At 42.9% G+C, this 16,132-nt stretch overlaps 1 protein-coding gene across 1 annotated transcript; it reads left to right on the forward strand.

Moving 5' to 3' along the window:
* The first annotated feature begins 2,707 nt into the window (after window positions 1-2,707).
* Window positions 2,708-7,454, forward strand: FOXI2 (forkhead box I2). The gene is given in 3 exon segments (XM_018557700.1): window positions 2,708-3,275; window positions 6,989-7,381; window positions 7,384-7,454. Coding segments are annotated over 3 exon segments (1,032 nt in total).
* The last annotated feature ends 8,678 nt before the right edge of the window (window positions 7,455-16,132 follow it).

Below are 16,132 nucleotides of genomic sequence, written 5' to 3' on the forward strand. Positions count from 1 at the left end.
TAGTTCTCCTTTAAAAAAAATTAAATAAATAAAAATTAAAAAAAATAATATGAAATAATTAAATAAAAGGGTGATTAAAAAGTAAAAAATAATAAGAAACAAATTATTAAAAAATAATTGGGGCGGCAGGGAGAGTAAATCCGGCCCTGTATACAGGTTGCATACAGCTTATAAGAAATTTCAATGTTAACCCCTTTTTCTTCCAAATGGTCACCGAAACATTAATGGATGTGAATAGGGCTAGTTCACACAGCTCCGTTCCATTGAGTTACGTTATTTTGCGCTGAAAAAAAGTAGAACATGCACTTTTTTTTCAGCGCAACGGATCCAGTGTGAACTAGCTCCATTCACACCCATTCATTTTTTAGTGCCCTTCTGTTCACATCTGTTGAAAAACGGATCGCAACGCAACAGATCGGAAGTAAATCAGAGAGTACAATTGCAGGTCACCCTAAGTCTCCATTTACACCTGAACATTTTGTAGCTCAAAGCAAAGCACGTGAAAATGCTCAAGACAAGCAATCCCATTCATTTCTATGGCTCCTGTCCACACCTGAACATTTTGTCGCAAGCAGAAAAACGCATGTCACTGGAAAAAGTACATCAGACACTTTTTGGCAGATTACAACATTTGTTTCTTATAGACTTCAATAGGAAACTTGGTGCATCAAAAGGCGCAATAAAAAGGCGCAACAAAATGCTTCGAACGCATTTCCCGGCATTTCCCATTGAAGTAGCTCATGTACTTTTTCTAGTGAAACGCGTGTGAGTGAGTGTGTTAAAAATGTTGCAGATTTTCTATGGTCAGATGGAAAAAGTGCAACAGATTCCTCCATCTACGCTACACTGTGCGGACGGAGGAATCTTCCCCTAGACAAAGCTTCAGTATCTTTCCCCGCTGGCTCACAAATCACCTGAGCAGTGCCTACATCCAATAAGATGGTTCAGGTATTTTGACAGCCAGCCGGGCCGACTAGCAAGATACTGAACCTGACATGGGTTCCAACCCATCTCCACTGTATCGGCGCTGGCGCCCATACACCAAAAATGCTGACATACGTCCGCAGCAGAGACCTCCAGGTGCAGCATAAAACCTCATATTAAAGTCAAAGACTGTACACTGTTGTTGCATGTATACATCAGCACTACATAAACCTGTGCATGCTCTCAGACGTAAAATGTCAGATGTAACCAGTGTGTGTGTCAGAAATTGCACACAGGGGGTGGCACTCGTGAGCCCATGAGATTGTAGTGATTGCATTTAGATCTACTTCTATCAACTGGACAGATAGAAACAAATTCCAGTAAAAAATAAAGCTGGAGCCAGATGTCACTGTGTCTGTTGTGCACTATTTGTAGCAAAATACTATCTACACATCTATAACCAGCTAGTGTACTCTTCCTGCAAGCAACATGCTGATCACGGTCTGCAGAATCTGGAGCAGTTGCCCATGGTAACCAATCAGGTTTTGTCTTTCATTTAGAAAGCTTAATAGTACAAACTGAAGAGAGATGCTGATTGGTTACCATAAGGAAACTATCTGCTCCAGTTTTTGTTATCTCTCGTCTTGACTATTGTAACTCCCTCCTCATTGGCCTTCCACTACACAGAATATCCCCCCTTATATCTATCATGAATGCAGCTGCCAGACTCATTCACCTTACCAACCGCTCAGTGTCTGCATCCCCCCTCTGCCAATCCACCATCGTTGAAAAGGACTCAGGAAATAGTAACTCACCAAGGATTATAAAAATACAAAAGTATATAGATTTCATCTGTGCATACAGATTTTACAAGAGGGTCAAGAACTAGTAACTCACCAAGGATTATAATTATATAAAAGTATACAATGTATATATAGATGTATTTGAATCTGGGAATACAGATTGTATAAAAGGGACTCAAGAAATAGGAACTCACTAAGGATTATAATAATAAAAAAGTATACAATGTATATATTATTTATTTTTATTAATTGTTTTTATTTTAATCTATAAGGATTATGATTATATAAAAGTATACATTGTATTGATACAAAACATCACCTGGGTGCACACCCATCACAAATATAAAACTTGCACCCATCTGATGTTTTATTTTGTATATACATTGTATTACATATCATTTATCAATACATTGTATACTTTTGTATTTTTATAACCAGGGAGTTGCTAGTTCTTGAGTTTTATGAATCAGTCTTTCTTTATGTCTTCTTAGATTTTACAGATATGATAGATATAAGATGAAATCCTACTCCCCTTCTGGATTCTTAAACTGATACACTGCAATCTGATCATTTCCTCACTGGACAGAACAGGAGAGATAAAACCCCCTTTGATAGGAGAACTTTAAGAGCTAAGCCATCCAGGATGGTGTAGTGAGGTTGACTTGTCCCCAGATATCCTGGATAATGAGAGTGAGTGAAAGCTAAGGTGTCCCCAGATATGCAGGATAATGGAAGTGAGGTGTCAAAGTTTGCACCCTCCACTTACCAGAGACCCCGGACTGCTCTCCCTCCAGGACCGTCGAAGTGTCAGTGGGCGGTCTGGAGGTGGGAGGCTTCTCATTACTCCAATGTGTTTCAGCTGGTCCTGCTTTGATTGCAGATAGACAGGCAGCTGTGCATAATAAAGTGTCTCCAATGCTGATCCTGAGCTCGCAGCTCAACACCTCCGTCTATACTCAGCAGCACTTAGTGGAGGCAGTATGAATGCGTATGGACAGCACTCCTCTACCCCCCAGCCAGGGTACACCTATGCCCAGGACTTGGATAAAGCACTTTACTGTGACAACTTCAACCTCTATCCGCAGAGCCTGTACCAGCCACAGAAGACAGCTGCCCACACGCCGGCATATGGTGGCATCAGTGACTACCCACCTCCAAATGGCAGCGCATACTGGTGGCTCAACAGTTCGACCATCAGCCCCTCTCCTTACCTGAATGGTGGTGGATCTCATTGCTATGGGGGCAGCCAGGCTCAGGTGGTGCCAGCTCCGCCTGGGTACAGTCCAGCAGAGGTGCCATGGCTCTCCTACCCTAACCAGGAGGAACTGATCCAGATGGTGCGACCACCCTACTCCTACTCTGCCCTGATCGCCATGGCCCTCCAGAACAGTCCAGACAAGAGGCTCACCCTCAGCCAGATCTACAGCTATGTGGTTGAGAACTTTCCTTTCTACAGGAAGAGCAAAGCTGGCTGGCAGAACTCCATCAGGCACAACCTGTCCCTAAATGACTGCTTCAAGAAGGTGGCAAGGGATGACAATGACCCAGGTAAAGTGGAGGGAGGGGGTAAACTTCTAATTAAGGGTATGATGTCATTTAGTTCTATTATTATATGTAGTATCTATTTAATTGTCTTGCTCCACCTTTTAGAATATATTTCTGGTTTGTTTGATATTTTAATTTGGGCCAGAAAAATAACCAACTTCATAATATTCTTTGTGTAGCTTGTTCCTTTTAAGCCTTTCCAGGGTCTGGAGGTTTGTGCCTGTGCCCATGTAATCTGAATACTTCAGTTGCTGACCTGCTAATGAAAATGCTAGTTGCCTGGTTCTCTGTCTTCAATATTGAGACATTGATCTGGAACAAGGATGCAGATCAATGAGAGCAAAGTTAGATCTGGTGGTCTGCAAATTTAGACTCTAGTTCACACCAAGTCAGGTCTGTTGCAGTGTGTTTAAGGAGCATATTCAAATGAGTAATAAAGCTAAATAGGACCTGTTGCATTTTGCTTTGCACTCCAAGGCACAGTAGTAGTGCCTTACCATGTGCTGCAATGCAGGTGAGCTGAGATGCCATTCACAATGAATGGCACCACAATGCACATGGCATGACTTACTACAATGCTGTGGTTTGATTGGCCTTTATCCTGGGGAATTATTAAAGCCACTGGATGTGCATGGTAGCCAGACAACTATTTATTTCAGAAAAAGGTGGTTAGCAATGGCTGCCTCCATGTAAAACTCATGAAAGTGTACATTTTAGGAAACCTGTACTGAGCGGTATATAGATGCAGCTATTCCCTAACCTTGTGGAAATGCTAGATATCTGGCTGTCCTGTCTATGGCATCAATGGCCTATTTACACTGTTGCATTGAGGTAACCTTACATAAGATAATGTGCCATTCATTAATTCTGCATGGCACACCAATGCACCTTGCTGATTGTATATTGCACTGACCGAAATGGTACATGCACTTTTTCTGTTTGGCATCCTAATAAATGAATGCTTAAACACGACTCGCATTAAAGCACTACAGTGGTGTAAATGGGCCCCAATATTTGCCAGATCAAATCAGTCAGATCCAAAATGAGCACGAGGCCAGTAAAGTTCAGGCAAAGTTTCACCTTCTGATCTATATACTCATTTAGAGTAGTGATGCCAAATCAATGTGACAGCCAGGCAGTTGGCATTTTAAGAATTTAGGGGTGGGCAGCAGGCTTGCTTTAAAAACAAATTTAGTTGTATTTGATTCACAGACCCTGATTCACAGACCCTATTTCCCTGCTTTGCAATATCAAACTGGAGTTCTCTTCAGCAGCCCAACCTGTCGCCTGTATAAAGGACAATGTTAATGTTGCCAATAGCAAATGATGCTTTTCACCATCCTTTAGCAACTTGACAGAATTTGGAAACTCAGGGCAGAATGGTTCTTAAAAGCTCTGTAATAGAACAAATCGGCAGCATTTTGTGGATATTTTTTATTTAGCGGGGGTGCAGTGTTTAAATATATTGGGGGTGAAGAGGCTGTGAGGACCAGTCTAGCAGCCTGGCAGAATCAGGAATGTAAATCTGCTTTAGTCCATCCCCCTAGACATAAACTAGCACTTAACCTTTTCAGAATGGATGTAGCCCCACTGCAAGGATACTTTTTTATTTATTTTTTTTACACCTGGAGATGGGCCTAAAGTGCAACTGAAGCCAAATCCCTAACCCCCTAGTTTTGGATATAGTGGAGAGGGTTTAGAACACCTGTTAGGTCTTTATTGCAGGCTGTGTCCCTGTTCGGGAAATGCATCCCCTGTTTATCCTGGTGACCATCCTCAACTAAAAGAAAATCCCAAATTTAGTGTTTTCACCAAAACAGAATAAGATGGGAAATTCTCTAATGGGGATACTAGTTCTGGTGACCCTGCTGACCTTCAGGGATTTATTTCACTTTGGAGGAATTTCCTCTGACTTCTTGTTGTAGATATCGGAAAGGTAGTGAGGGGAAACATCGCCAATGGGACACAGATGGCAAACAAACCTGACAAAACATTTTGGCTTTAGGTCTACTTCAACAGTGAAACCAACAAACTGTTTTTCTGTTCCTGTAGTATTGATAAATGGCCCTCGGTGAGCCTTGTGTATCAAAGCGCCTGTTTAGGAGGAACATTCTTGCTGCCAGTAGTAACTGATAATTCCTGACGACAACAACCAGAGGGTTTCATTAGGGATGGGAAGTCTTGAGGTTAGGGCCAGTTTCTTGCCCGGGAGAGCATTCCTATTACTGAACATGGATAATGGTTTTAAAGCGCTTCCCAGAGTAGTAAAAGGCTTAAGGAAATGTAGACTGTAGGTGTAAATGGGTCTCCTGGGCAATCTAGAGCTGTGTCTGACAACCTAAGAACTTTTATAATACTCCAACAAGCCTTTTCTCTGGCCCTGTCACTACTAAGAGCTTTACAAAGTACCTAAAACCATCTGGGGCCCATTCTCACCATTGCACTACATTTGTGCATGTTCGTTAAGCCGCATGTAATGTGTTGCGTTAAGACAGCACATTGAATAGGCTGCCTTACACAACAAAAAATGCTGCCCTTTCCATCAGCCCACCACAACTCACATTGCCCAATGAGCATGCACATGCTTCAGACACAAAACAAACCCTGTGCTGGTAGATCCTGGGACACCAGTGCTTTATTGTAAAAATTATCTGTGAGGTTTTAATTGCTGTCTAACTTTCCCTCACTTCCTGTGTGGTCACCAGGTTAAGAAGTTATCCCCACAGGAACATGGTGAAGTTTTTGCTTGCGTTGTACTTTGAAGCGCCAATACCCCCAATTCTAACCCTGCACAAACCTTTATGGCCAGCAGCGAAATACTGCTGTGCTCAGAGAGCAGCGTTCTCTATAGAAGTCTGGCATAGCCTCTGCTGACTTGGGCTATAACGCTGCAGTTTGCACAGAGCATGATTGTTGATTGCAGGACTGTAGTTATGACAAGGTTGGGGGGGATGAGACCTCTGCTCTCACATAGTGCACAGCGATCTTTATTTGCACGTTGTTGCCAGCCATATGAGTATTGCACTGGGACTGAGGGAGCATTAAAGATAGAAACTGACTTAACTTTGTATTGTTTATGGGAAAACTACTTTTGGGCTTTAATATTGCACTCCACTCTCTTCTCCCTGGATCAGGCCATACTGGTAACCGTGCATACCGTGTGACTTATCCTGCAATTGACTTGATCTTTGTAGACTTTCAGCAGGGATACTGATTGTATGGTCCTCCTCTGAAGGGACCAATGTTATGATCAGGATATGAAATACACTCTTGTACATGTGAAAGTTGCTAGCAGTGCATTGCTGGTGGTGCACATTACTGGGAGGTTGGGGTGCTGGTGCTGCCTCTGGGTTGGATGTCCTGCCCATCCCACTGATATCACATGTTGCCAGGAGCTGGGCAGGATGCCAGCCAGAGCATCTCGCTCAATTCCTGGGAACCAGTAATGTCAGTGAGCTGGGTGGGACGCCAGCCAGAGCGTCATGGGTTGCTAAGAGCTCTTAGCAACTGGATGCTCTGGCCTGAGCCAATGAGATGCCACCCGAGGCAACTGTCTCAGGCTGCCTCATGGCCTTGCATGGCATGGCTTGTATGTAAAAGTAAAAATCTCACACTTAAAATGTTTTATGTAAAACAGAATATACTTTGCAGATGGCGTTTTAAATCCAAGCAAAGGTAGGCTTTATATTTATCTTTTTATTGCAATCTGTTCACAGGGAAGGGCTGTTACTGGACGCTGGATCCAAACTGTGAGAAGATGTTTGATAAAGGAACATTCAGGCGGAAGAGGAAGAAGAAGTGTGATGGAATTACTGGTCAAGTGATGGAACTCAATGAAAAGATGAACACCAAGAATAGTCCAAAATCCCAAAGGTCAGGCAGCCTTGGGGGACATTCCGACATCAAGGTCAAGTCTTCTCCTGAGTTGTCTCCACCCTTGGACACAAGTCAGTGTCTCACCAGCTTCACATCTGCCATGATGGGCAGCTGGCCCTCTGTGACGATCTCTGGGGACTTCTCACCCTCCAAGTGCTATTTTACCGGACTGGCCACTTACCCAATCGGTAACAACTCCGTGCAGCTTGGGGATGCCAACTTCCGACCCCACTGTTACCCAACCAATCAAAGCAACCTGTGTTCTTCTCTTGTGGGTCCTCTCCAGACTCGTCACATGCTCTATAACCAGAAAGCTGAAGTGTGATGGACATGCACAGCTTCTGTTTTTGAACTGTTGTGCCTTTTTTAAATAACATTGTGTTATGTTTACTCCTTATCGAACTCTAACGCGATCAGTGGATCTAATCTAGACCATATGCTACCTGGAAAAGCACTGTGAAGGCTTCAATTAACCAGCCATACCTCCTGAAATTCCTTGGATAAATTGTATAACCAAAATTGTTGTTCTAAGAAACATACAAGCAGAAAACTATAGGGAGTGTGCAACCAATTGAAGTATTTGAAAAATAGCATTGGCCATCCTTGCTGAAGAGAACAGGATGACATTACCAGAGGAATCCAGGCCTCATATATGAAATAACTGTGTTGCTATGAGTACCCGTTAGGCTTTCATCTTTAAACTTCCATTGGAACAATAGAACATACATGGGTGTTATGGACAAATTGGCTGTTTTAGGCTCACCATACACATCAGTCTGACTGTACAATCAACTTTAGATCTACCAAAACTATGTAATCTGAAGACCTACCTAAGCTATCCAATTTGTATCAAATCGGGCAGGTCCTTGCACTATATAGTTGTTGGCAGATCTAAAGGAGATTGTACAATCAGACTGTAACGTATGTGGTGCGCTTTTAGGGTAACCCCTTGCAAAATTACATTGGTAAAGTAAATCTTTCCTTAAAGTGACACTAGACTCGGGAGTTAAACCTTAAAAATGTATTCACATACCTTGGCTATTACCAATAATGTATCTTATTTGTTTATCACTCGGCTGTAGATTCTAAAATCATCTGACTTCATGATGACACTGTTCTTCCTTCTGGAGGGTGGCTACTTTTGTTCCCCATGGTGTTGTAAAGTAAAATAAAAAATAGAAGACCTGCAAAAGCAGGTGGGTGCTTGTAGCGACCACGGACGGCACCGTGCATAACCCAAGAATATTAAGCAAATGTCACCAGCACACCAAAAGTCATTCAGCAAAAGTCAATTTATTGACGCATTGCCATTCAGTACTGAATGGCAATGCGTCAATAAATTGACTTTTGCTGAATGACTTTTGGTGTGCTGGGCCCCAGATGGTTTTAGGTACTTTGTAAAGCTCTTAGTAATAGTGACAGGGCCAGAGAAAAGGCTTGTTGGAGTATTATAAAAGTACTGTATTATAAAGTACTGAATGGCAATGTGTCAATAAATTGACTTTTGCTGAATTACTTTTGGTGTGCTGGTGACATTTACTTAATATTCTTGTGTTGTAAAGTAGCCACCGCTCCAAGCTCACTCCAGTGATGGACTACAATCTCACCAGTTTACTAATTTGCAATGGGATTGTAGTCCATCACTGGAGTGATCTTTTAGAGCGGTGTCTACTTTACAACACACGGGGACCATGGGAACAAAAGTAGCCACCCTCCAGAAGGAAGGACAGTGTCGGCACCAATTCAGAGATGATTTGAGGCTCTACAGTCAAGTGATACACAAATAAGATTTTTTGTTAATAGTTGAACCTTTCAAATGCATTGAAATGCCTAACTCCTAAGTTTAGCAGCTTTTTTTTTTTTTTTTTAAAGCTAACCACATACTATGCTAACTGATTTATACCGTCATTAGATTTACCAAAACCATGTAATATGAGAACACATTTGAACAATCCATTTAGTTTGTATCAAATCATTGCATAGTTAATGGTAGATCAAAAGGGGATTGTATAGTCAGATTTACAGTACGGTCAGTGTAAGAGAAATTGCTGTCCATGTTATGAAATGCTAGTTCTTGGAAGTTAACAAGACAATGGGTCGACATGAAAGCCAAGTCACTGACCTGGAACAAGTGTGTATGTATAGTTGGAAACTCCAGGTAGGGTGAAGTCAGGCGATACTTATTAAGGTCCGCAACTTAAAATATTGAAGCTAGACCTGACAGCCAAGCAACTAGTATTTTTATAATGCAATTGCAGCTTCTATGTTTCCCTTGAGAGATTTTAATAGGAACAAGCACTGAGCTCTCATAATGCCATGCGAGTCTTTTAGCAACCATGATTAAAAGCTTATCGGGTGAACAGTGACTATGATTTTTATCTTTTGTTCCATTTGTGAAATCTGGTTTTTACCATTTTGTACAAAGATTTATTTTGAAAAGTTATTTTTGCACTTGAAATGTATTTTGTAGTCCTTTTTTGTAATTTTATGGAAGATAAAGCAGTTTTGAAAGGAATCTTGTTTTTTGTCGTTTTTTTTTTTTTTTTTTTTTTTTTTTTTTTTTTTTTTTTTTTTTTTTTTTTTTTTTTTTTTTTTTTTTTTTTTTTATTTTTGATCCGACTTTGTGAGTGCGGTGGAATATGAGATCGCAGTCGGAGAGAAGTGACATTTCAGGACCGATCATCTGTTTCAGGGCAGATCGGTTCTCCTGCCCATGCTATTTGCGATGCCGTTCTGCTCTGGGAAAGCGCTGGAATGCTTCACCTATTGGCGGTCACACATTCCACCACCGAAAAACTGGGCGGTATTACGTTAAAATGTGTGACCACGTCACCGGTCACACATTCTAACATAGTCACAACCTTTTGATAGAACACCGCCGTCAGGGGGGGTATGGCCGGTACCCATGTGAGGGGTCTGGGCAGCCTCTTACATGGCTATCAACTGTACCGGGGCAGCATGGCAGAGGTGACAGGGGAGGGGGTGGAGGAGGCTGGGCCCCAGCAGCAGGTAAGAAGAGTTGGGAGGAGGTACAGGGAAAGGGACCCTGGCGACCAGACCAGCCCACCTGGGACCCTGCAGAGCCCACCATAGAGAGGTGGGCTATGCTGGATCTATGGTGTACTCTGCAGGGTCTCAGGTAAGTCCAGCACGCTACTGCAACATTAGAGACCGCTGGGGGTGCGGGGGCCAGTGTGATCCGCTCAAGAACACCCCCCGACCTCGCACCAGGGCCCTTTGGTTATTAGGTCCGCCACTGCTGCTATTAATGTAATTACACCCTTTCCTCCCCTCCATTCATAGGCAGTCTAACAGTTCCATTACTATTGATTCTCGCTGTATTTGCTGGACATTCCAGTCTGCGATGATGTAGCCCATCAAAGCATGATGAACTTCAGTCGTGTCCACACTTTTTGGTTTTCCCTCGCAAGAATAAAAGCAAGTCTTTGTTTGGCCCGCAAGTACGAGGATGTCTGTTATTGTGCAGGAAAATCTGAGGTTTAATCGAGCGTCTCAATAATTCCGGATCGCTGTAGGGTAGCTGTGTAATTGCCACAGGCCTGAATGGTGCCTTCTACAACCACTCATTGTCAGTGCTAGTAGTGGTGGCATGGTAAGGGCAGCCTGGCACATTCTTATCTGGTTTGTTGAGGCCAGAGACATGTCAGGCACAGCCTTTGAACACACAAAAAAGTGCATTAAGTAAGGAATAAAGAGGAAGATTGCAGTTTACTGTGGTTGCGTTCTAAACCTTGCCGTATACACTGTTGTATTGAATGATCATTTTACAGGTAATCGGTCAGAAGGGCACTAAGCATTATTTGAGTTCAAAATTCACTTAAATTTTTTTTCTTTTTAATAAAAACTGCCTTTAACCTCTTTTCAATCCATTCCTTTTTACATGCTCTACCTCCGGGGTCTGCTTCACATCGTTACTGTGAGAATTCGCTCCAAACATTAGCGCATTAAGGACACATCCACTCGCTGAAATCTTCATCTAAGGGCTTCCTTGCCCACTTTCATTAAATGAAACTTCGCAAAATAAAGCAATTGCCCTCAAAGGGGTTCTTTCGCATCTCTTGGCAGCACATGCCCATCCAGCCCCTTGCATTTGCAGCATCGCTGCTCCGGCCCCGGGCCACTGTCTGTTCCTTCTGGCAGCCTCAGTCGTGTGCTAACCTGCAAACTGTTTTTTTTTTTCTTCAATCCGCAGCACCCTGCTGCACTGGAACCCACTCTGACTCCTGGGTGGAGCTTTCCTCTCTACCAGATGGAGCCCTGAACCCTTCCCAATACCTTTATTTTAAAGGCTGTGTACACCTGTGCCATCAGCATGTGCTGGACACTATCAAAATATGGACACAGACATGGAGATTACACAGTGGCACTGCCACAGTGCCCATACGTTTGTTCGAATTCTGGCCGGATTTTAATGTACCGGTTTTTGAAATTTGCGCATGTGTGGGGCTGTCAGCTCTTTTGCTGGAAAATTTTTGTTTGTTCATACCTGGCAGCCAATAAGCTGCCCGTTTTGATCAGGTATTCTAACAGACGCTGGCGGCACCTGTCGGAATACAATGTAAACAGCGGGATTCCTCGATCGAAACTCTGCTTGTGTTGATGGAGGAATCAGTTTAATTTTTTTTTCATTCAGCCCGCAGGTTGGACAAAAAAAATTGGTGTATGGTCAGCCTTAGAATGGGCTTCCTGATTGGTGTCAGCAGTGGACCATGCTTGTGCAATGTGACAAGGACAGAGTGTAACAGGAAGTACCTGAACAAGAACCTTTATGGCTGAAGAATTACAAATATTGAACTGGCTTTTCAAATTACATATGTTAAAAGGAAGCCCTCATTCACACTGGGCATGCTGCTCCGTACAGCATTAGGGCCGGTTGTTGATGTACCCAGAGCTGTGGGAAGAAGCTTATGTTACTCTATGGAGACAAAGGAGATGTGCGTCCTCACACTCTGCTTCCTGCAGCTCTGATTCTTGATAGCCGGACACAGACGATGTACAGACCTGGATACATCATGTCTGCATCCGAGGATGCATACCGTCTATGCGCAGCCGTCAAAATTTGAAGCTGCATAAAGCAGCATGAGGGCGCACAGCTCCTATGATTCCATACACTTATTACCCTAGCTCCAGAAGCATCAACAACCAGCCCCCCATGCTGTAGAGGGCAACACACCCCGTGTGAACGAGGCCTAATTTTAGCAATCTGATTTCGATCTGCTTTATGAGACTGGGGCAATGGCACTGATGCATCTTCTTTATGAATATATACTTTTCCTCATGTGACAGCTTCTTATTGAAATGTGTATAAGTGATTTTATCTGATCTTGCCCTAATAAGTATTGGGGAATCTGGGACTCCTCCTGCTGTTAAGAAATCATAGCCTTTCAAGCATTAGGGAGGTAAAAGGCAAAGTGGCCATTTTGTCAATTACAACCAACGCTTTTACAGTTTTCAAAAGTAGAAAATAATTTTGTAAATGGATCATTATCCCAGCATTTCAGTTTAAAGTAACCCTTTTCAGGGAGGAATATAGCGGTTACTATTGCTGACGTCCTTCTACAAATGCTGCCTGACAATCCTACTGACCTAGCTTTCATCTCCTTTCCATTCCCCCATCCTTATCTTCTTTAGGGTGCCCATACACTCTACAACCCTCGCAAGACTTTTGTCTTGCGAGGGTTGTAAAGTACTTAAAAAAACATACGATCTGCCCATCTTGGACAGGCAGATCGTACTTGCGATCATCACAAGCCCGCCCCCCTGAGGGGTGGGCTTCCGATGACTGCAATGCTGAACAGGCAGTGTGGCGTGCACACACCGGCCCGTTCGGCAGTCATCTCTCAATCATGTTAAAAACCAGCCGAAAATCGTACGATTCTCGGCTGGTTCTCCAACACGCTCGAAATACAAAAGTCGTGCGACCGTACATTAGAAACAGTCGCACGCCTTCCATACACTGCACGATTCTCGTATGATCGCGGGATTTCCCGCGATTCTCGTACGAGAATCGTGCAGTGTATGGGCACCTTTACACGTTGTCTAACAAAATGCAGAACCATCAAAGCTATCATTCATTTTTAATGCCAATCTTATACCACACACTTGACATTTTTTGTTGTTTAGCATAAATGGGGAAATCTTCCCTGCAGGGCTATCGTGTTCTGACAGCTGACTGCTAGAATACCCAATCAGTGACTGCAGCTGATTTGCTACAGTCACTGTTCAGCCCAACTCCTTTGACAAACGTTGATTGAAAAAAAATCAAATTTTGTCCAACAAAGCAGTGCCACCAGTGCCACACACAACTCGAATTTCATCCAAGTTAACAGGACTAGGTCATATTTGAGCAACTGCCTAACTGTATGCCATGTGCCCTCTAATGGCAGGTAGGAAGCTTCTGATTTGCTCCCTGGTTCATATTAAAGGCCAAACTGCTAATTAGCGGACAATATACCAAAGCAGCACTCCACACAATACAAACCATCAAAGGGCCCTGGTGGCAATTTTTCATGTCGTTGCAGGGACCTCCTGAGGCCAATACTCCATGTGCCAGGGTACAGCAATGCCAATAATTAAAGGTGTTAATTTAGAGGAAGGGGGGGGTCAGTAGTCAATTTATACTGGCTGGCCAAAAAAAAGTCACACACTCTAATATTTCCCTGGACCATCTTTAGGTTTGTTTGCAGCACACATTCCTCGTGGCATAATTTCGATAAGCGTATACAATGTCATAACATTTATTTCCACCCAGAGTTGCCTTCATTTTTCACCAAGATCTTGTAGTTATGATGGGAAAGTCGGATGAAAAAGTCTTCTCCAGCACATGCCAAAGATTCTCAATGGGTTTAAGGTCTGGACTCTGTGGTGGCCAATTCATGTGTGAAAATGGTGTATCATGCTCCCTGAACCATTCTTTCACAATTTAAGCCCTATGAATTCTGGGATTGTCATCTTGGAATGTCCGTGCCATCAGGGAAGAAAAAAATCCATTGATGGAAAAACCTGGTCATTCAGTATATTCAGGTAGGCAGCTGATCTCATTCTTTGGTGACATTCAGTAACGTTGCTGAACATAGACCTGACCAACTGAAGTACCCCAGCTCATAACACTGCCCAAAATTCAGGAGGTGACTTTATTTTTGGCCAGGCAGTGTATAATATGCATGATAGGTAAATCGGGTCAAGACTAGATCGAAACAGCGGCTCCAACCTTTATGGGAATTATTATTTTTTCTTGCCAGCAGTGCACCCACACAACACAAAAAACAGACACCGGTAAAGGGTGTTTTACTCTCTTTATGTAGACCTCTTCTTATCATCACTACAATAGACTATAAGACAAAACAAACATTCATCTGAACAAGCTCACTTTACTAGTCGACACTTTCTGTGTCAATTCCACAATTAATCAGCTATAGATAGCGGGACTTTTCAGACAATTCTGCCCGAGGCGGCAATGCACTTCAGCACCTTCTCTGAGCAGAGTGCGGCCTTACTTAACCTTGGAGTGTTATACTACACCTCTGCTCTCCTGACTGCCTCCAGGGCAAGATTCTTCTTAAATGACACTCAAGATGGGTAATGTCCTAGGAGTGAGGAGCACTAATGCTATAATGGAAGGTTTCAAATTCAGCAATTTTAAGAGCTATTTTAAATCGGTGCTCACCACTTGTTTTAGAAAGCTCTAGCACTGGAGGTGGAGTGACCATTTTTTTTTTCATCACCAGATACATTCAGCGCCCTGCCCACTTCATAGCAGTGTACAGTAAGCCTATTATAACTTAGTGCAACCTTTCTCAACCACGATGCAGTGGCACACTGGGGTGCCTTCTGGCTTCCTCAGGGGTGCCTCAATATTTTCTGATGGTGAGACTCTGATGTATAGGGGTATTCCAATATGAAAGGGGAACTCTGATGTGAAGAGGGCTCCTGATGTGAACGAGGCTTCTGATATGAAGGAGAGCGTCTAATGTGAAAGGGAGGATGTGAAAAGGGGACTCCTGATTTGAAGGAAGGACTTTTAGATTGGGTTGCCTTGAGATTTTGCATACTTTTTAGGGGTGCCGTGAGAAAAAGGTTGAGAAATGCTGACCTGGAGGACTTATTTCCATAACCGTTCACAGTGAAGTGTGACTGCCCTAATGATCTACTGCAATAGCAATATTAAAGGCTAATGCAATAAAACTGTTATATCAAAAACAAGGAAAAATTGGGTGGTAATAAAATAATGCTGCATGAATATATTGTCAAATAAGTCATAAGTTGCTCATTCAAATTATTGTTCTTTGAACATAGCAGGCAGCAGCTGCTGTTTAAGTGTTCCAACAATGCTATACACCAGGGGTAGGCAACTTCTGCACTCCAGTTGTTGTGGAACTACAAGTCCCATTAGGCATGGCAAGACTCTGCTAGTGACTCTGCAGAACTGCCAGAGACAAAAGCATGATGGTATTTGTGGTTTCATCACAGCTGGATTGCCGAGGTTGCCCTGCCATACACAATTGGCAGTAACATATCCTTTATAAAACTGGTTAAAGAAAATCTGTGCTGTGAGTAGGGATGAGCAGCCAATTTTGCAGCACTTTGTTGGTAAATAAACTAATGTAAGACCTTGATGCCGTGTGACATAGCTGTATCAACAAAGCCATGCATTGCCATGTCAGTGCTGACTAATCACATGACTGTATAAACAATGGGTTAGGTTTACTGTTAGGGTTAGTGCTAGGCATAGGGTTATTATTAGGGTTAGGAGTTTGAATTTTGATACACACAGGGTAGAATAATTGGAGGCCCTGCTCCCCACTCCTAGAAAAGACCATCAGCTGATAGCGCCCCCTACCCACTCTCTACCCCCTGACTCAAGCGGCGATTAGTGTAGAGACAGCCATGGGTAAAGGACACACTCCTGTCATGCCAATACAAGCCACAAATAATTAATAATTAATATGCAAAAAGCTGACTGG

This window comes from Nanorana parkeri, unplaced genomic scaffold, assembly GCF_000935625.1.
Source record: "Nanorana parkeri isolate BGI_ZX_2015 unplaced genomic scaffold, ASM93562v1 scaffold2, whole genome shotgun sequence".
In the NCBI taxonomy this organism is placed as follows: Eukaryota; Metazoa; Chordata; class Amphibia; order Anura; family Dicroglossidae; genus Nanorana; species Nanorana parkeri.